The following is a 21,341-nucleotide window of genomic DNA, read 5'->3' on the forward strand; positions in this document are numbered from 1 at the left end:
CTTACTTAGTTTCTAAGCTGCTTTGACCACGTGAATCATGCTTTATTTTTCAAAACATTTAGCTTCACTTGACCTCCATAATATAAAACTCTTCCTAACCCACTGGTTTCCTCGTCATTTTTTTCACTCTAATTTTTTGGGGTAAGAGTCGGACACGAATGAGCGACTAAGACAAACACACACATATACCATTTTTCTAGATTCCACGTATATGTATTAATATACAGTATTTTTTTGTCTCCTTCTGACTTACTTGCAAAGCAGAAACAGACACACAGACTCTAATATATGGGTACCAAAGAGGGGGTATGGTTGGGAGATTGGGATCAACATATATACGCTACTGTGTATAAAACAGATAACTAATGAGAACCTACTGTATAGCCCAGGGAACTCTACTCAGTGCTCTGTGGTGACCCAAATGGGAAGGAAACCCAAGGAAGAGGGGATATATGTATACATATAATTGATCCACTTTGCTGCACAGCAGAAATTAACACAATGTTGTGAAGCAACTGTACTCCAATATAAAAATCAAAAAAAAAAAACTTCACATGACCTGGTCCCCTGTTGACTGTCTGATCTCATCGATTTCTACCCCACTCTCGACACTTGGCTCCATCCACATTGGCCAGGCACACACCAGGCCTGCTGTGGAGCCATCACATTGGCTGTTACCTCTACCCAAAACACTCTTCCCCAGGTGCAGTGGCTGACTCCCTGTGTTCTTCAAGAATGCTCAACTTCAGCTACTAAGAATAACTCTCAGTGCCATCTTTGTAATCGCAACTCACATCCCCAGAACTCCTGATCTTTCTTTTCCTCTCTGCCTTTTCTCTGTTCCATTTCTACTACACAGTGCAATTACTTAGTCACTGTGTTGTTCTCCCCATCACTGTCACTGCCACCGTTAAAATGTAAATTCTATTTGGCAGAAAACTTGATTTTGTTCACTGACCCATCCTAGTTTGAGGTGCATAGAACTAAATGAATGAAACTATCAATACATAAGCAGGAGCTGAAGAAGACATCGTCATTGAAGAGAGATTATTGGAGAAAATGGACTAAGGGCAGAACACCTGGGTACTTCTCTTTCAAGGACTAAAAGAGGAAGACAAACCCATAAAGAGGGCTGAGAAGGAAATAATATAGTTGTTGGAAGAAAAATATAAGAGGAGAATGTCAGGGAGAAGGGGAGGGAGGTTCAGCAGGGAGGGGATATATGTACACGCATAGCTGGCGCATGCTGTTGTATAGCAGAAACTAACACAACATTGTAAAGCAATTATACTCCAATAAAGATATTAATAAATGGAAAAAAATAGTAGAGATGGGAAAAAGGAGGAGAGTGTATCAGAAGCCAAGGGAGGAAAATATTTCAAGCTCTGTGAGAAGCCAGGTAAGGCTTCTGGTCTCCTGAAGGATCACCTGGTCCTTCTTAAGCCATGGACCGTTTTCCTGCTTCGCTGGCCAGCCTATACCTTTTCTGGCCCTGTCCACCCTCCACACCCCTCTGCTCTCTCTGCACGTTCCTTGAGGAAATAGTTCTTGATGGAAATGTGGCATAAAATGGAGAGTGAGGTGACCAAGCAATACAGAATACACAGTTTTATAAGAAATTAACATTTGTGTATAGAATAACAGTCGCAAATATTCAAACAATAAAGTCTGAGGCTAAAGGAAAAAAAAATGCCTTCCTGTTGTAAACACTCCCCTCCAGTTACGAATATCTCTCCATCCATCCTCTGAAAGAAACGTATCAGCACACTGTCACAGCTTTTATGCAGTCTAAGAGGAAACTTAATGGCCCTTTTTGGCTATGACCTGTTAAAAGCTCACTCATGAAACTATCACTCAGGATAGCTTGTGTTAGGGGCAAGGGAGGATTTGCATCTACATGCGTAAACAATTGGGGATCATCACCATAGAGAAGAAGTTTTGAAGTATCCCATTTCCTTGCTAAACATTTATTAAGGTATAATCTTGGGAATGGAGAAGGCAATGGCACCCCACTCCAGTACTCTTGCCTGGAAAATACCATGGATGGAGGAGCCTAGAAGGCTGCAGTCCATGGGGTCGCTGAGGGTCAGACATGACTGAGCGACTTCACTTTCACTTTTCACTTTCATGCATTGGAGAAGGAAATGGCAACCCACTCCAGTGCTCTTGCCTGGAGAATCCCAGGGACAGGGGAGCCTGGTGGGCTGTCGTCTATGGGGTCACACAGAGTCGGACATGACTGAAGTGACTTAGCAATAGCAATCTTGGGAAAGCTCAGAATTTCGGATTTGAAATTATTCAAGAAATGCTTAGGTAATAGAGTGTTTTCATAGGCCAACAGGCTTCTTGAAGGTAGTTTGGTGGTGGTGGTGGTGGTGGTGTTGCCCTGGTGAGTCCTCAGCCTTCCATGGAGATGAACTGTTGTTGTCTAAGCAAAAACCTGGATTCAATGAAATAGTCCAAGATATAAGCACCCCCCATGAGGAGGGTCAGCTCAGCTTATTCATTCAACAACAATTAGAGTGGAGCAAAGGTGTCCACTTTGCTAAGTACTGGGAATAATAAGGCATGACTTCTGTCCTAGAGGAGTTCACCCTCTACAGAAGTGGTAGAGTCTATAAAAATAAATAACTACAGTACAACATTTATGCTACTGAATTTACAGCCAGACATAGTCATCTGTAGAATTATTCTATATTCCAAACCCTGCTGTTCTTCCCATCCTGTGTTAGATCTGTAGCACCTATGTTAGTAAGCGATGTTACAAAAACCTCAGATATACCCAGAGAAGATTTAGTGAAGATGTGGGAAAGCAAGTGCTTCAGGTCAAGAATAGTGTCTCCCTGTGGCCACATAGCCAGGGACACAAGACTCTCACCATTCTTATCTCAATCTAGCCATAAATGCTCCCCATTCCAGAAAGGAATAATAGCACTGGCTCTGTCTTCAGTACAATGTATTTATCCCTCTTGCTACTCAGAAGAATTTTATTTCTTGAAAAAGAAAATCATTGTTTGGTTTTTCTTACCTTATAAAGGATAGAAGACGGCAATCCTTACCCACTATTAGCTGAAAAACAAGTAGATCTCTAGCTTCTACAGATTCAGGAATGGCTTAGAAATACTTCACAATCTATAGAAAGAATGGAAAATGAGAATACTAAAGAATTATGGGCCTTCTTTCTTGACAGTTTGAACAAAGCCAGTAATTTATCTTTAGCAACTTAGAATGTTATTTAGAAGAGGGTCTGATTTTCTAAAGAAATGTCAGTTGAGCTGTCACTCATTATCCCAATTATGATATTATCTAAGGATACAGTTATCAGAAAACACTATTTATATATGTAAATAACATATATATTTAATATAAAATTTGTTTAATGGGCCACATTTTTTTTATTTTGACAGCACAGAAGGCTCCAAAATGAAGTTTAAACATATGGTTTGGACAACTAATTCCTAGTTAGATCTGATGGATCTGGTAGAGGACAGGAAGGGGGAGAATGGGAGGAGTTCTCATGGTATCATGAAGTGACTGCTACCACCACACTCTTAGAGGACCATTTGGAAAATAGCTACCAATGGTAGCCACTAGGGAAAACAGTATGGTTTCTCAAAAAACTAAAAACAGTATTACCATATGACCCAGCAATTTCACTCCTGGGTACATATCAAAAACAAAAAACACTTATTCAAGAAGGAATGCACTCCAATGTTCAGAGCAGCATTATTTATAACTGCCAAAATATGGAAGCAATGTAAGTATCCATCAACAGATGAATGGATGAAGATGTGATATACATATGCATTGGAATACTGCTCAGTCATAAAAATAATGAAATTTTGCCATTTTCAGCAACATGCGTGGACTTAGAGGACATTATGCTACGTTAAATAAGTCATACAGAAGTAGGAAGATTGAATGATACCACTTATACGTGTAAAATAAAAATACAACAAATTAATGAATATAACAAAAACAGAAGCAGACTCATAGAGAACAAGCATAGTTACTAGGAGGAGGATGGAGGGGCAGTTATGGGATGAGGGAATGGAAGGTACAAACCATTAGGTGTAAGATAAATTCAGGGATATACTGTACAACATGGGGAATATGGCAATATTTAATAATAACTGTAAATGAAAGGTAACCATTAAAATTGTGTAAACATTTTTAAAAAGAAATAGTTACCAATTCATAGTAATAATAACAATAAAGAAGATATACTGAAGAAAAGAGTGATAAAATATTGATGATGAACATAAAACACCATCTGAGCAAATGGAATGGTGTAACATGTCCTTGGATTGGGTGACTCAGTATTATAATATCCTCAAAAAATCAGTATAAATTTAGTGCAATTCCAATTAGAGTCTCAACAGGGTTTTTCATTTATGTTTTGGGAGACTGATAAAATGATCATTAAATCTATATGGAAAGCAAATAGACCCTAAAAAACACTGAAAAAAAGAATAACAGTAAGGGAACTTGTCTGATATCAGCACATATCTTAATGCTGCTATAGACTAATAGGGTGACAATATGGAAAGAGACTAATAGAACAGCAGAACAGAGAATCCAGGAATAGATGAACAAATGCAAGAGATTTTAATATATGACCAAGGTGGTGTTTCAATTCAGTGGGAAAATGGTAGAATATTTAATAAATTATGCTGAATGAATTATCTATCAATATAGAAAAACTGAAGACAAAGCTGTATGTTACATATGTATAAAAATAAATCCAAAAGGATTAAAGACTTAGATGGAAAAACGATAAAATAAAATGATAACATTCTTGAGGTTTCCCTGGTAGCTCAGTGGCAAAGAATCCATCTACTAATGCAGGAGACATAGGCTTGATCCCTGACACGGGAAAATCCCACATGCTCTTGAGCAACTAAGCGCATGCGCCGCCTCTATTGCGCCTGTGCTCCAGAGCCCGGGAGCTGCAACTACTGAGCACACGCGCCATACTACTGAAGCCCACACGCCGAGAGCCCATGCTCTGCAACAGGAGAAGCCACAGCAGTGAAACCTGGGCACTGCAACTAGGGAGCAGCCTCTGCGCACTGCAACTACAGAAAAGCTTACGCAGCACCAAAGACCCAGCACAGCCAAAAATAATTTTTTTTTAATGACAACATTCTTAGAAGAAAACCTATAAACAAGCTATAATCCCTCAGAATAGGAAAAAATTCTTAACCAGGACAGGAAACCCAAAAGCCATTGAAAAAGACATAGTAATTATATAAAATTTAAGATGTCTAAAATTACAAAAAGCTATCATAAACAATTGGAAAATATAAATATGAGGATAAAATGCAGTGCAGATGACAAACATCTATACAGAGCTCTTTTATACATGAGTAGGGCTTCCCTTGTGGCTCATTCCCCCACTGCCAATGCAGGAGACACAGGTTTGCTCCCTGGGTCGGGAAGATCCCCTGGAGAAGGGAATGGCCACACTCTCCAATATTCTTGCCTGGGAAATCCCATGGACAGGGGAACCTGGGGGGCTACGGTCCATGGGGTTGCAAGAGTTGGAGATAACTTTAGCAACTAAACCAACCAACCAAAAAAAGATAAACAGCCCAACAATAATATGAGCTAAAGACAAGATTAACCAATTCAGAGGCATGTCCAATCCAATTTCAACCTATAAATCAATGTTCAAACATACTTGCAGTAAGGAAGGCAAATTAAATTTTGCCATCAAAGGCAAAAACCAAAAGTTGATGCACTTTCAGGGTATTGTTGGCAGAGAAGAGATAGTGCTCTTGACCATTGCTTGTGAAAATATCAACAATAACAATCTTTGTAAGCAATCTGACAAAACTGATGATAACTAAAATCTTTTTAAAACTTTAAAATTATGTAATACATGAAATTTAAAAACTGTAAGTGAAAAAAGTACACATATAAAATGAAAAAATAACCAATGAAAATGTGACAATAACTATGACATCTTTATTTCACTCTCGCATTTCAATGAATTCAGCTGTAAGTCTAGACTCAAATTTCCTGTTTCAAAAAAACTGCAAATATTATTCTAGTTTTGCTGTTTAAAATGTCAGATGAGCTGAGCCCTGAAGAACTGATGGTTTCAAATAATGGTGGTGGTGAAGACTCTTGAGAGTCCCTTGGACTACAAGGAGATTAATCAATCCTAAAGGAAACCAACCATGAATATTTACTGGAAGGCCTGATGCTGAAGCTCCAATACTTTGGCCACCTGATGTGAACAGCTGACTCACTGGAAAATACCATGATGCTGGGAAAGACTGAGGGCAGGAGGAACAGGGGACGACAGAGGATGAGATTGTTGGATGGCATCACTAACTCAGGGGAGATGAGTTAGTGAATTTAAGCAAACTCTGGGAGATAGTGAAGGACAGGGAAGCCTGGCATGCTGCAGTCCATGGGATCGAAAAGAATTGGAACACAACTTAGTGACTGAACAAGTACTGCTATTTAAAATGTCAGATGTGAATCTAATTTCATTCCTCTATAGATGGTCTGCTGCTTTCTCTCTGGAATTGATTCCTTGCTCCTAAATTTCACTTTACTATATCATGTTGATATTTTCCCTTTTCTCTCTCATGTTGGTACACAATAAGACCATTTAACCTTTAATCATGGCAAAATTTCAATTAGCAATTCCTCAAATGTTTAACTTGATTTTTTTTCATTTAGAAGCCCTACTAATCAGATGTTGGCGATGATTCTATTTTTCATGTCCTTTAACATTTTTTTCATTTTTACAATTATTTGTTCCCTTCTCAATACCTCTGGGAATGTTTCAAAATCCACTCCATCTCATCAATTCACACATTGATTGCATTCATGCAACCCATGAGTTAAGTTTTTTCCATTATATCTTATTGGTTCTTTTTTATAACTTCTTGCCCCTGTCTAATGTTTCCAGTGCCCTCCCATATGCCGTTGAGAATATTTATTATGGTTGTTGTGAGCTCTTGTTTCTCTAGCTCATTACTTCTGTTCCCTCTGGAAGTAGTTGCTCAGTTTGTGATCTCTCCTTTACATCAGTGTTGCTCAAAGGTCTAGTTTTTTCTGTTCCTTTTGGAGCATTAGCTATAGTTTTTATATTAAGTTCTGAGTTCCAACTATATCCCAGTTGCTTTCGAGGCTTTGAGTCCAAAATTAGACTCAAAGGAAGAAAACCACAATTGCTTTAAGTTCCCTATCCTGACTCTGCTTAGGCATAAATGAGACATAATGTCCTCAAGAATTAGCCTGGTCTTAGTTTTTTCATTTTCAGTAGTGCTAGACTAGGTCATAGACCTACCAACCATTTTCCATTTGTTTATGGAAAGAGTTACAGCGTTCCAGGTATAGGAGAGATGGCAAGGACTCAGAATGGCAAATCACTATGGAAAATGCCATTATTTCCAAAATTTCTTGGAACCTTAATCCTCTGTGATTATTACTGTAAATCTTATTTTCCTCCCTCTCCTTCATGGACTTGCATAATCTTTTAATTTCAAAATATTCAAAATATTCAAAAATATTAAAATTTACTTTTGAGGATTTCTTAACTGAACTGACCCTGAAGATCACTAGAGAGCTCTCTTGGGTTTTATTAAACCAGTTTGACCATAGCTGATCTAAAAATATAACAGAAATTGGCGTGTTCTGTGGAATTATTTCTGTTTTGCCTCCCTGTTCTTAATATATCAATATTTGTATCTTACCAGACATCTATACAGATGTCTAGCCTTTTCTTTTTTTTTTAAGTTAGTGTCATACTTTATTTTTTTTTTTTTGCTATCATTTATAAACCCTTTTGTTTAGCCTTTTCTTTTGATCTGACATTTACTTATTCAACAACTGTTTGTTGAACACTTGCATATTATTGTTCTAGTTGTCAGGTGCCCAAAAAGAAAGACACAGTCCCTGCCTTCACAGAGCATTAGAGTCTAACAAAGAATCCAGATTGAATGCGGGTTCTGTTATAGCAGGGATTTCTTCCTATGTTGTTTTCCAGTATATCTCAGGTACCCAGGTCAGTGTAAATATTGACTGCATATTAAATGAGTAAACTATTGACCCTTATGACAAGTGGGTTGAGTGTTATAGTGGGAAAGTGCAAGTGTCATGGAGTATATAAACAAGAGGCCTTACCTGCTCTGGGGGGATCATACAGAATTAGTTCTCCAACTGTTGGAGCCCTCCTTTTAGGGTGTTTTATGCAGGCTTAGCTAAACAAGCAGCATCCAGTTCCTATTCAGGCTGCCCGGCCATTATATACATGGAGGCCTGAGGCACCTTGGATTTTTCAGTATTAATTTCAGTAAATGACAAGTTAGACGAACTGCTTAATAATATCATGTGTTTACAGAAACAACAGAAGAATCAGTTTAACAATGCCTATTTGCGTTTCTTGCTTCTTGCCTGCCCGTGCCTACACCCCATTTTCTTTTCTAACTTGCAGATGAAGGAGCTTCCATGCATCCTTGTGATGATACATACTGTGGACCTTTCCCAGAATCTGAGCCGGAAGTGAAAGCTGTAGCTAACTTCCTCCGAAAACACAGGAAGCACATCACAGCTTACCTATCTTTTCACGCATATGCTCAGATGTTGCTGTATCCATATTCTTACAAGTATGCAACAATCCCCAATTTTAGCTGTGTGGTAAGTACTTGAAGCTGGATATGTGTGTTGGGCTTCATGCTTTTCTAATGCTAAGATGGTCCTATGTAATGATGCAACAAGCATTGTGTATATATATACACACACTATACTATATATACTATACTATACTATATATATATACTATATAGTTATATAGTATAACTATAGTATAGTATAGTATATATAGTATATGTATAACTATAGTTATACATATATATAGTTATATAGATATAGTACATATATAGTATATATATATATATACAGTAACTATTATATATATACTATATACTATACTATATATATAACTATATAGTATATATAGCTACATATATATAACATATACATTAAGAAAGATCTTAATCACATACAGTAACTATTATTATCCTCATTTTACAGATGAGGAAACTGAAACCTAAACATACTAAATAATTAAAATAAGAACACACCACTACTCACTGTCATACCCAGGATTCACTCCAAATCTAGCTCCAATGTTGTTGCTTTTAACCACTGTGCTACACTGCTTCTCAAATGCTATCATTTGAAACTATTTACTTTCTTACCACATGTTATTTAGAAAATGTCAGGATAGATTTGATTGTTTTACAGCTTCGGTCGCATATGCAGGAGTGTAATTAACTTTATTGAGTAAATAATTGTTCATAAATTATGGTCTGACTCTCATTAATTAAAAGCAAGTTTTAATTTATAAGTGCTATTCGCTTAATGCTACTAAGTCTCTGGGCATGTATCTGACAAGTTGGTGCTTAGAATGAACAGCTTTTCAAGCATGAGATTACTTGAAAGTGAAAGAGCAGAGTTCCTTCCTCTCCTCATCTCAGAAACCCAACAAGCTATCCACTACAGGAATTAATTCCTTGTAAATGAGTCTGGTTCCGAGCCTATAGTATCTAGAGGCCAATGAAGTTCAAAGCCAGGCCAAGCTAATAGATTGTGTTACAAGTAAGGAACAAGGAGGGAGAAGGGATTGGGAGGGGGCATAGGCAGGCTTTGGGTTGCTGTTGATGTTCTGTTCTTTGTCTGGATGCTGGTTACTGGATGAGTGTGTGCAACTTGTGATCCTTCATCAAGCTATAAATTTAATTTGTATACACTTCTGTAAGTATGTTACACTTAAAAGTTTTTTTCATAAAAGCATCCCCTTTCTTCCTATACCTCAATCTCCAAATCCTGCATCTGTTGCTTGGGGTTGCAGGAATCCCTGATCTAGATATCCAGGACCTAGGAGGAATGAGGAACATGAGGTGGTCAGAAGGTGGTCTGGGGAAGGCTTGTTTCCTATCCAAAAGAGGAACTCTGTTCTTAGCATTTTGTGCAAGAATTCTGAGCAAATTCTCTCTCTTGAGAAATACTGTAAAGGTGGGAGTGATGCTAGATGGTGCTATTCTTCAGCTCCTCAGTGGATCAAAGACGCTTTTCATTTTCGGTGTTAGTGACCTGGCAGCCTAGCACCTTGTACTGCAATATTTCTATAGGCAATTGTTCATCCCTTTCTAAACTGGGCACAGCGTCTGTTTGTATCCTCACGACTGATTATATAGAATATGCAATGTATTCAAACTATCACATGAGAATGGTCTCCATATTTTGAATTTATTTTCCCACCAGCAGTTAAATTACTTTCTTTTTGTCTTGGATTAGAGGATATGGTATGAAAATTGGATCGGTGGTTCACAGCCAGTGATGAACTCTCCTCCCAAGGGACACTGGACAATGTTAGGGACATTTTTTGATTGCCACCACAGGGGTGGAAGATGTTACTGGCATCTAGTGGGTAGAGGCCAAGGATGCTATGAAATATCCTACATTACACAGGACAGTCTTCCACAGCAAAGAGCAATTCAGTCCAAACTGTCAGCAGCAACCCTATTGAGAAATCCTGTTCGTGGGTTGCAGATAAGCTAAATCGCTAAAACCAAGATTACAATTCTCAGAAACTAGATAGTCTGTGAATGTTAACCAGAAACCATTCAATTCTGTTCAACTTGTTCAAAAGCATTCCATCAATATGTAGGAGTCTGTGGTTCTGCTAACGTATTTAGGTCATGAAGATCTTTTTTTTTTTAACTTTTAAAAAATGATTATTATTTTTGGCCATGCTATGCCACAGCATGTGGCACATGAGATCTTAGTTCCTTAACTGGGGTTGGAACCTGTACCCTCTGCACTGGGAGCATGGAGTCTTAACCACCAGATTGCCAGAGAAGTCCCCAAACTTGCTTTAAATATAAAAATATTTAAAGAACAAATATACTCCTTACTTAGCTGAGATCCAATAAAGGAGGCCTGGGTCCTTCTGAACAACTGGGGGGAAAAAGGCAATGGAGAAAGGAAGAATCACTTAAACTCATCTAAATAGATGCCACCCTGGAAAATAATTCTTAGAAAATTTGATGAAGTTTCTACTCTGTGGAAGGAATATGCCTAAACCTCTTATCAACATACACCCCAGTCGCAGAAGTCCAGTGATCACAAAAGGCTAAAACTATGTTTTGTGAAAACAGGCAGAGTGGTTATCTTTTTTTTTTTCTCTCAATAGTTTTTTTTTTCCCCCCTTGGGTTTAGTCATCTGAAATAATAAGGGAAAAACGTCTGCTCATATCAGAATGCAGTAATCTTCTAAATGTAGAAATATCTGCCCTTGCCATGGACTATTGCTGAGGCCATTGGAGAAAATGCTAAGTCTTTGCACATTCTCCATAAAGATACCTCATTATGGTGTTTACATTCCTATTCTGTTGGCTCCCACGCACAGAATGTCATCATCAGGAAGATCAATAATAAATGTTTGTCAGGTCCTACTGCCTGGTCCCTAAATAGCCCTGTGTAGCGTTTGCTGCAAATGCTGCTCTCTGCATCCCAGAGGTAAGCGAGAACAGCAGGCTGAAGCCGGGCCCAACATACAACACCACGTGGCCCAGAGTGCTTCAGTGTGCTGCATTCAATTATTCACAGGCAAGTGGAAATGGGAGAGTCATATACCAGTCTCAGCATACTTCTTTTCCCCTCACTGGTCACTCAATATGTCTCTAACTCCTTGTTGAAACTAGTCCTTTCACACCATTTGAAAATGTTTTCACAGGGTAGTCTTTATCATTTGAGTTCATCTTAGGCTATTCACCTTTAGGTATTTTGATGGCATTTATTTTTCCTGCTTTTTGGCATAGGTAGGAAGTTCCACCTTAGAATTTCTACATCTTAGCCACACCTGGCTGAGCTCTGCCAGAGGAGTGTGTAACCTTAGAAGTCAGGAAGCATTCTGAAAGTGTTTCCATTCCCACGAAGGATAAACACACAGAACAAGAGCAGTCACTGAATTAAAGGGTTTGGGAACTGATTCAAATGGGTTTTAACTACCTTGAACCTAGCCACTGAAGTATGTACTTAAGGACTGATAAGATTATCTTGATGCTCTTGCAGATCTATGCTTATTCAACATACATGCAAGAAATAGTGATTAAGGGGACTTCCCTCATGGCCCAGCGGCAAAGACTCCATGCTTTCCCTGCAGGGGGCGCAGGTTCCATCCCTGGTCAGGGAACTAAGATCTCTCATGCTGTGTGGCTAAAAAAAAAAATTTTAATTAAAATAATCTGTTTTTTTAATTTCTCTTAAAAATAGTGATTAAGCATCTGTTATATACAACCATGTTGCTAAATGGTGTGTATGTAGCTATGAGTAAGACTGACATGAGCTCTGCCCTGTCGAGCATTTTGTAATTTATAGAAATGCTGTCTCTGAACTAGTTCGAAATAAAGAGGGCAGAACACTAAATCAGTCTCGGAAGATGTCTTTATTTCAACCCAACCATTCTGTGCAGTGTAACCCCAGTCTGACCACTGAACCTTGATGAGCCTTCCTTTCCTTGTCTATATGGAAATATTACTGATCACTGGCTCACTGTAGAAATTAAGGGAAATAGTGTGCTCTAAAACATATTGCAAAATGCAATATGCAACAAAGAATAACAATATTACTATTAAATACAGCTATTCATCAGTGTGCCCAGAGTTCTCTAAATTGAGTACTGATAATGCTCAGACAACATGTCGGTGTTTCTAAAGGTTTCAATGCAGTGATGTATGTGATATAATTTCTCCATTTAAATTAATAGGAATCTGCAGCTTATAAGGCTGTGAATGCACTTCGGTCAGTTCATGGGGTACAGTACCGATACGGGCCTGCCTCCAGCACATTGTGTAAGTTTCCTTTGGATGCTGTGTTGGAATCATCTCTTGAAACAATATCCTGTGTAATGACTTCCCTTTAAAAAAAAGAGAGAGAGAAAATACGTTCCCTACTCCCCAAAATGAAATTTTTGACTACCAAATTAGCCAAGGAAGACAGAAGTTTATGTCTGACTAGTTTTACGCTGCTTGATAGAAATGACTGTCCCAATTCAAATAAATCCTACACAGAGAATATGCTAAGCACATAATAAAGACTACAGAGTTGAACTGAGATCTCATGACAGTACAAAGTACCCAAATGGGCTCCTTAAGCAGGTGTAACTCCTGTGAAATGGTAATGGGCCTTGAGAAGAAAATGAAGTAATGTTTCAGCTCTGAAAGAGCTTCCTTTTTATCCCTTTCCTTCACCATTCTTGTTATGACATTCTGTTTCTTACATAACACCGTCAACTGAATTTCTTCTTGAACGGTAATTAAAATATCTATTTCATGTGAAATAAAGAGTAACAAGTTCTTTCCAGTGTATGGACATAACTTGGACATATATAGAACCAGGAGACATGGATTCTAGTCTTAATTCTGCCACTAGTTAGATGGAATCCTGACAAAGACGATAATCCTGGGCTTCAGTTTGCACGACTGATGCATGAGGAATGGGACTAGGTCCTTTCCCATAGTCTTTCAAACTCTGCAATTCATTAACAGACTTCTCTGGTGACCCAGTGGTTAAAAATCTGCCTGCCGATGCCAGGGACACAGGTTTAATCCAGGAAGATCCCAAATGCCTTGGGCCAACTAGGCCAAGTGTCCCAACCACTGAAGCCTGAGCACCTAGTGCCTGGGAGCCACGAGAGATGCCACCACAATGAGAGGTCCACACACCACAGGAGAAGACCCCACTCTCCACAACTAGAGAGCCCATGTACAAAGACCCAGTGTAGCCGAAAATAAATTTAAAAGTAAAATTCATTGACTATATGATTTAGAAAATCTAGTGAGAAACCATATATTCCTGAATATCTAGTATCATTCTAGAAGCTCACCATGATCATATAGTGGATCATATAATGTACATTATATGTGGGTGTACAGACATTGACATTCAATTATACTTTTCAATGAGCTAGCAGATTTCTCAATTTCTTTAATTTATCCATTATAACCAATTTATCCATTTCTAACCAATCACTTCTTCAGCCTTCAGAAGAAATGCTTGACTTGTTAATTAACATTGTTTATAAGTTTATCCTGGTAATGGTGATATCTTAAGTATCAGAAATAATTTTTTTTAAGTTAATGATCATTGGTCTATTGCTGACCTTTCTATAACTGTCTTTTAAAAGAGCCACTTTGAAAGGGGAAATATAGTATTTTTAACATTTTTAACATTTTTAACATTACCAGTTAATGCCAATACAATATATATTAACAATCTAAAAACATTAATTTTTAAAAAGCCTTACTCACAGTTCACCTTTCAGCTTGGTATTAAGACAGTCATAGTGTTATATTTACTGAGAGCAACCTGTTACCATAGAAATGAGGCTGTCATATCGCCATGATGTAAGGGTTGGCAAATATTGTCTCTGACTTCGGCTACTATGGCTACTATTTGCAGTTCCAGTGACTGACTCTAACCCAGAGGGACAAGGAAGCCGCAGCCTACCTTCTGGCCCCAACTGAAGCAAAGGGGTCCTTGGAAACAGCAGAGTCATTTGATTGTCATCGTCATGTAATTCTGTCTAACTTGTCCTAGCAAAAATGGCATCAAAAAGTGGTATCATTTGAGAGGCAAAATTTTAAAATAATGGTGTTATGTTAGGCTGGATCATATAAACTTCAGGAAGAAGTATATAAAGATTCTTCTATGAAAATTTATTCATTTATGAGTTAATTACTAAAAACATGTTATGCTAAAAACTGCATACTAGGCACTTTGGGGTTAAAGGTACTAAACAGTAACACCAAATGCATCCTGATTGCTTTAATTTTCAAAACAACTCTATGCAGGAGGTACTATGATCCCTTTTTCAAAAGGAAGACTGAGGCACAGAGAATCCCAGAAGGTGCTGGGATTGGACACAGTACAAGCCCACAGTGTGGGCTTTCAGTTCTGTGCCGGAAAGCTGGAGTGTGTAAGGTCACAGAAGCCAGAAGGAGAGAGTTGCCAGAATGGACTATCAGCTAGGTTAAATGCTGCTGAGAGGCTAAAAGTGTGATCTGAGCAAGGAAAAAACAAAAAAAGGAGATTAGGCCCGCTGTCAGAGGTGACCTTCAAGAACAAAGGCTTCATAGTCTGGTAGAGGCAAGAACCAGATTGAAAGTGGTTGAGGATGTAGACGCAACATATATAGATTATCTTTTGAGAGCTAAACAAAAGAAAGAAGAAAAAGAAGATAATATATCATAGGGATCTTGAGAAGGAAGTGCTCTAAGGAAGTAGGGCTGGGACAGTTTGGTCAATGAGGATGCAAGAGAAGGGGTGGTCTATTAGCAAAACAAGGTCCTGGAGAAGGGACCCTCTCACTACCAGAGAAGGCAACAAAAAATAGTATTAGACAATGTCACGTGTAAAAGACAGCAGCATTTCTTCCTGAGCTAGGATAAAGGTGAAGAGTGGGATGGAAGCAGAGGAGGTGCTGAGTTAACTACCGATGATGAGAGTGGAAACAGTGATAAAGTAAGGGGCGGGGCCAGAAGAGAATGACGAAGGGTCTGTAAGTGAAGGTCTAGAAAAAGGCACCTATAATACCACTGGTAATGGAGAAAAACTTCAGAATGAATGAATTTACAACAACAGATTTTCTCCATCTCCCTATTGAGATCGAAAATGGAAAAACTGGACTTCGGAATTGAGAATTAGTAAATCAAAAGCAGAAAAGGGCTAGAAAAGAAGGGTCTAGTGAGAAATTTAGTGGTGTAATTCATAGTCAGCTAGAGAGTTCAATGAAATTCTAAGAAGCCTGTGGGCAGTCTTAGAAACTGCAATAAGTAAAGGCAAAGAACAAGTTCATCAGGAGTGAAAAACAGGGGATATAGAAGAAATGAGGTTTTCTGAGATCACAATTTCAATATTCTAGACCTTGGAAGAGAAGAAAAAAGCCCACAATATGGGTATGTTTCTTGGTGAATGAAGTGAGGGTGGAGAGAAATGATATTGAAATTGAAGCTGAGAAATTGAGGTCATTGTACTGGAAAAGCATTGCTGCATAGACTAGATCCTCCAAGAGCAAAGTTTTCATAAATGTCAGAGGCAAGAACCAGACTGAAAGTGGCTAGGATGATTTATGATGGTAGCAGGTATGATTTATAAGTTCCATGAGCTCAATGTTAAGGAACTCTGGTTAAATTGCTCCTGTTGAAAGGGTATTTAAGTGGAAAGATTTAGTATAGCTTAGTAAGCAAGTACTATATATACATTTTGAAAATTACATACTCTAGTGAAGTTGACATTTTTTTTTTAACTTTTAGATGTGAGTTCTGGTAGCTCAATGGATTGGGCCTACAAAAATGGAATACCCTACACGTTTGCTTTTGAACTACGTGACACTGGGCATTTTGGCTTTTTACTCCCAGAGACACTCATCAAACCCACCTGTACAGAGACCATGCTGGCTGTGAAGAACATCACAATGCACCTACTAAAGAAGTGCCCCTGAGCCACCCCAAGGGGCAGGTCAACCACCAGAAAGAGCCGATTCTGTGCAAGATTCATGTGAAAGTGGGTGGATATTGTTACAGAGAAGGGCAACTGCTGAGAGGGAACCTAACTGTGGACTTTAAAATCTTCTCATGCAATCCCATTCTCTGTGGCAATTTAAAAAAATGGTTAAAATATATATATATAGCCTACTTTGTTGTAAGAGAAGACATCCATTTTCTATCCATTTACAGTCTTATTTGTTTAAGTGGGGAGGGGATGTTTTCTGATTTGTCTCAAGAAATGTACAAATTGGGGATTCTACTTCAATAAATCTCATGTTCTCAATTAAAATCTAGGCTACTAATCATGTTTTATCACTTGGTTCTCATGTAAAATGAAAATTTTAGAATGGAAAGAAATATATTTCTTAATATCATAAATATACAGGCTAATAAGACCTCAGATTATTCATATCACCTGCTGGCATTAGTGCACCAAACACCTATAAAGATGTAGCAAGGAAGGGCAGTTATGTTCAGACTTTAAGAATTCCACTTAAAAAAAAATAGAGTAAACATTAATTGAGGAGCCACACAGTGTTAAGAGCTTTACACTTACTAGCAATCTCACCAATTCCTCAAATACTATTGGGTTTCCCTGGTGGCTCAGAATCTGCAGTCCCAGCTCCTGCAATGCAGAAGACCTGGGTTTGATCCCTGGGTCAGGAATATCCCCTGGAGAAGGGAATGGCTACCCATTCTAGTACTCTTGCCTGGAGAATTTCATGGACGAGGAGCCCAGCAGGCTACAGTCCATGGGGTCACAAAGAGACAGACAGAGTGAGTGACCTTTCACTTTCAGACACGACTGTCATTCCCATTTTTCAATTGAGGAAATTGTGGTTTAAAAGGATGATATCAAGCAGGGGGTGGGATAGGGTAGATTGGGTAATTGGGATTGGCATATATACCCTGCTGCTGCTGCTGCTAAGTCACTTCAGTCGTATCTGACTCTGTGTGACCCCATAGACAGCAGCCCACCAGGCTCCCTTGTCTCTGGGATTCTCCAGGCAAAAACACTGGAGTGGGTTGCCATTTCCATCTCCAATATATACCCTACTATATATAAAATAGGTAACTAATAGCATTGATGACTGTATAGCACAGGGAACTCTACTCAGTGCTGTGTTGACCTAAATAGGAAGGAAATCCAAAAAAGAGGAGATATTAATATATGTATATGTGTGGCTGATTCACTTTGCTACACAGCAGAAACTAACACAACTTTGGAAAGCAACTGTTACAAAAAATTTTTTTAATGTTTTTTAAAAAGGTGATATAGATTCCCATTTTTAAGAATATGATAGGATAAGTATCTGTACTGGTGGAAATAACTCAAGCTTCTAGACAATATGTAATTTTTAAAAATCATATTTAAAACATCAGATCAAGAAGTACAGAAACCTCAGGGCAGGCTTTGAGTGAAGACAGGATCCTAGAAAGGTAAGGGGTCCACTGAGAACATCTGTCAGATCAGCTGAGTGCAGACTCTGATTTCCACAGCGTTTCAGAGAGTGGTCACAGAGAACAAAGCCCACCGTGAGTCCAGGGTGGGAAATCTAATAGCAGATTCTCCTCTGACCAAAATTCTGGAATTCCAAAGTGCTAATCCTTCAGTGTAAATAAATGCCCAAACTACCACCAATGGATCCCCAAGGCAAATTAATTATTTCAGATTCTGACAAAAGTAGAGAGGGGACAGACTGCCACTGAGCCCTCACCCAGGTTTGCAACCCCAATTCAGACTACCTAGATGGTCTGATAGGCCTCTAGCCAAGAGTTCAGTTCTGACTAATCCCAGACTGGTTATACATTCCAAGTATGTGATAGAAGCAAATCCTCTCAGAGGATTTAGCTGACCAAAACACATCATGAACACCAAGATAAAGGGATGAGCCTTAAAAGTTCCAGAGAGAAAAAGAAGTGATGGCAAAGAAACAAGGACCAGAGTGTCAGGAAACGTCTCAACAGCACCACAGATGCTGGATGATAGAAAAATGTCTTTAGACTTTTGAAGGAAAAATCTATTCTAAAAATCTGTAACACACCTTCCCTGACTGTCCAGTGGTTAAGACTGTGCTTCCACTGTAGGGGGTTGCAGATTCGATCCCTGGTTGGAGAACTAAGATCCCACATGCCGAGCAGAAAAAAAATCTATACCCAGCAAAACAATCAATGAAATGTCAGGCTAAAATATAGACATTTTCATATAACTGAAGTCCTAGTTATCTTTCTCTGAAAACTCCTGAAGGATATGCTCTACCAAAGTAAGGGTCTAAATGAAGATAAAAATGTAAAATCCTAGAAAATAGGAAATTCAACATAGGAGGAAAGAATGAAAAAAAATCTCTACAGTTGTGTGATTTGAACGTCCATGCCTTGTGCTTGGTTGCTTAATAAATATTTATATTTGGCTTTAAAAAATAAAAAAGAATAAACAAATCTCAAGATAAAGAATCTGAAAAAGGGACTTTTCTGGTGGCACAGTGGGTAAGAATCCACCTGCCAATGCAAGGGACACCAGTTCCATCCCTGGTCCAGGAAGATCCTACCATGGAGCAACTAAGCCCGTGCACCACAACGATTGAGCCTGCACGCTAGAGCCCCTGAGCCACAACTCCCGAAGCCCATGCACCTAGAACCCTGCTCCACAGCAAGAGAAACCGGCATACCCCACGGAGAACAGCCCCCACTCTGCACGACTAGAGAAAGCCCGTGCACAGCAACAGAGACCCAGCACAGCCAAAAACAAACAAACAAAATTATATAACACAACCTGAAAAATACATAAACGTATAACTGAATCACTTTGGTGTACATCTGAAACTAACATAACATTGTAAATAAATTATACCTCAGTTTAAAAATAAATAAAATTATTATTTGCCTCTCCATTTAAAAAAAAAATCAAGATAATGGTGAAGGGAAACTTTCCAGCAACAGCATGTGCCAGCCTTAGAGAATGATTAACTTGGCATAAGGGAAGGAAAACTAAAGACTTCAGAGGAAGTTTTCCAAGATATATATGAAACAGAACACTTAAACATGCTCAGAGGCAATTTTCACTTATATCCAAAAATTCAGGGATGAGTTAGTAATAAAAGCACAGAAACCAAGCTAACCAAAAACAAGCAGCAATTGAGAAGAAATATAATCATATACAGTCAGCAAAAACAAGACCAGGAGCTGACTGTGGCTCAGATCATGAACTCCTTATTGCCAAATTCTGACTTAAATTGAGGAAAGTATGGAAAACCACTTGACTGTTCAGGTATGACCTAAATCAAACCCCTTATGATTATACACTGGAAGTGAGAAATAGATTTAAGGGACTAGATCTGATAGACAAGAGTGCCTGGTGAACTATGAACAGAGGTTCGTGACACTGTACAGGAGACAGGGATCAAGACCATCCCCATGGAAAGGAAATGCAAAAAAAGCAAAATGGCTGTCTGAGGAGGCCTTACAAATAGCTGTGAAAAGAAGAGAAGCCAAAAAAAAGGAGAAAAGGAAAGTTATTCTTATCTGAATGCAGAGTTCCAAAGACTAGCAAGGAGAGATTAAAAAAAACAGCCTTCCTCAATGAACAATGCAAAGAAATAGAGGAAAACAACAGAATGGGAAAGACTAGAGATCTCTTCAGGAAAATTAGAGATTCCAAGGGAACATTTCATGCAAAGATGGGCTTGATAAAGGACAGAAATGGTATGGACCTAACAGAAGCAGAAGATATTAAAAAGAGGTGGCCAGAACACACACAACTGTGCAAAAAAGATCTTCACGACCCAGATAATCACAATGATGTGATCACTGACCTAGAGCCAGACATCCTGGAATGTGAAGTCAAGTGGGCCTTAGAAAGCATCACTACAAACAAAGCTAGTGGAGGCGATGGAATTCCAGTGGAGCTATTCCAAATCCTGAAAGATGATGCTGTGAAAGTGTTGCACTCCATAGGCCAGCAAATTTGGAAAACTCAGCAGTGGCCACAGGACTGGAAAAGGGTTGTCATTCCAATCCCAAAGAAAGACAATGCCAAAGAATGTTTGAACTACTGCACAATTGCACTCATCTCACATGCTAGAAAAGTAATGCTCAAAATTCTCCAAGCCAGGCTTCAGCAATACATGAAACATGAACTTCCAGATGTTCAAGCTGGTTTTAGAAAAGGCAGAGGAACCAGACATCAAATTGCCAACATCCGCTGGATCATGGAAAAAGCAAGAGAATTCCAGAAAAACATCTATTTCTGCTTTATTGACTATGCCAAAGCCTTTGACTTTGTGGATCACAATAAACTGTGGAAAATTCTGAAAGAGATGGGAATACCAGACCACCTGATCTGCCTCTTGAGAAATCTGTATGCAGGTCAGGAAGCAACAGTTAGAACTGGACATGGAACAACAGACTGGTTGCAAATAGGAAAAGGAGTACGTCAAGGCAGTATATTGTCACCCTGCTTATTTAACTTAAATGCAGAGTACATCATGAGAAATGCTGGGCTGGAAGAAGCACTAGCTGGAATCAAGATTGCCGGGAGAAATATCAATAACCTCAGATATGCAGATGATACCACCCTTATGGCAGAAAATGAAGAGGAACTAAAAAGCCTCTTGATAAAAGTGAAAGAGGAGAGTGAAAAAGTTGGCTTAAAGCTCAACATTCAGATTCCAAAGTCAGTGATGCCATCCCATCTTATTCTCTGTCATCCCCTTCTCCTCTCCTTCCCAGCATCAAAGTCTTTTCCACTGAGTCAACTCTTGGATACTG

The 21,341-nt window shown here is 38.8% G+C and overlaps 1 protein-coding gene and 1 long non-coding RNA gene across 4 annotated transcripts in view; one reads left to right on the top strand and one right to left on the bottom strand.

The window, feature by feature from the left end:
* CPA6 (carboxypeptidase A6) overlaps positions 1–16,820 on the top strand; it is a 295,184-nt gene extending 278,364 nt beyond the window's left edge. Inside the window, exons 9-11 of the mRNA XM_070382835.1 lie at positions 8,456–8,658; positions 12,794–12,878; positions 16,341–16,820. Of these exons, the coding sequence (XP_070238936.1) occupies positions 8,456–8,658; positions 12,794–12,878; positions 16,341–16,528 (476 nt within the window). The 3' untranslated portion in view covers positions 16,529–16,820. The remainder of the gene's footprint in view (positions 1–8,455; positions 8,659–12,793; positions 12,879–16,340) is intronic.
* The window catches only part of LOC138990755 (uncharacterized), a 147,826-nt gene that overhangs the window by 108,738 nt on the left and 17,747 nt on the right, over positions 1–21,341 (bottom strand). The window contains exon 1 of one of the 3 annotated variants that reach the window (XR_011466856.1): positions 14,337–14,369. The exons of 1 other annotated variant lie outside the window; for it this stretch is intronic. This is a non-coding gene — a long non-coding RNA (uncharacterized lncRNA). Of the gene's footprint in view, positions 1–3,028; positions 3,135–14,336; positions 14,370–21,341 lie in introns of those variants that run through there. One more of the 3 variants, XR_011466857.1, reaches the window with a different exon arrangement.

Source organism: Bos mutus, chromosome 14 (assembly GCF_027580195.1).
Source record: "Bos mutus isolate GX-2022 chromosome 14, NWIPB_WYAK_1.1, whole genome shotgun sequence".
Lineage (NCBI taxonomy): Eukaryota > Metazoa > Chordata > Mammalia > Artiodactyla > Bovidae > Bos > Bos mutus.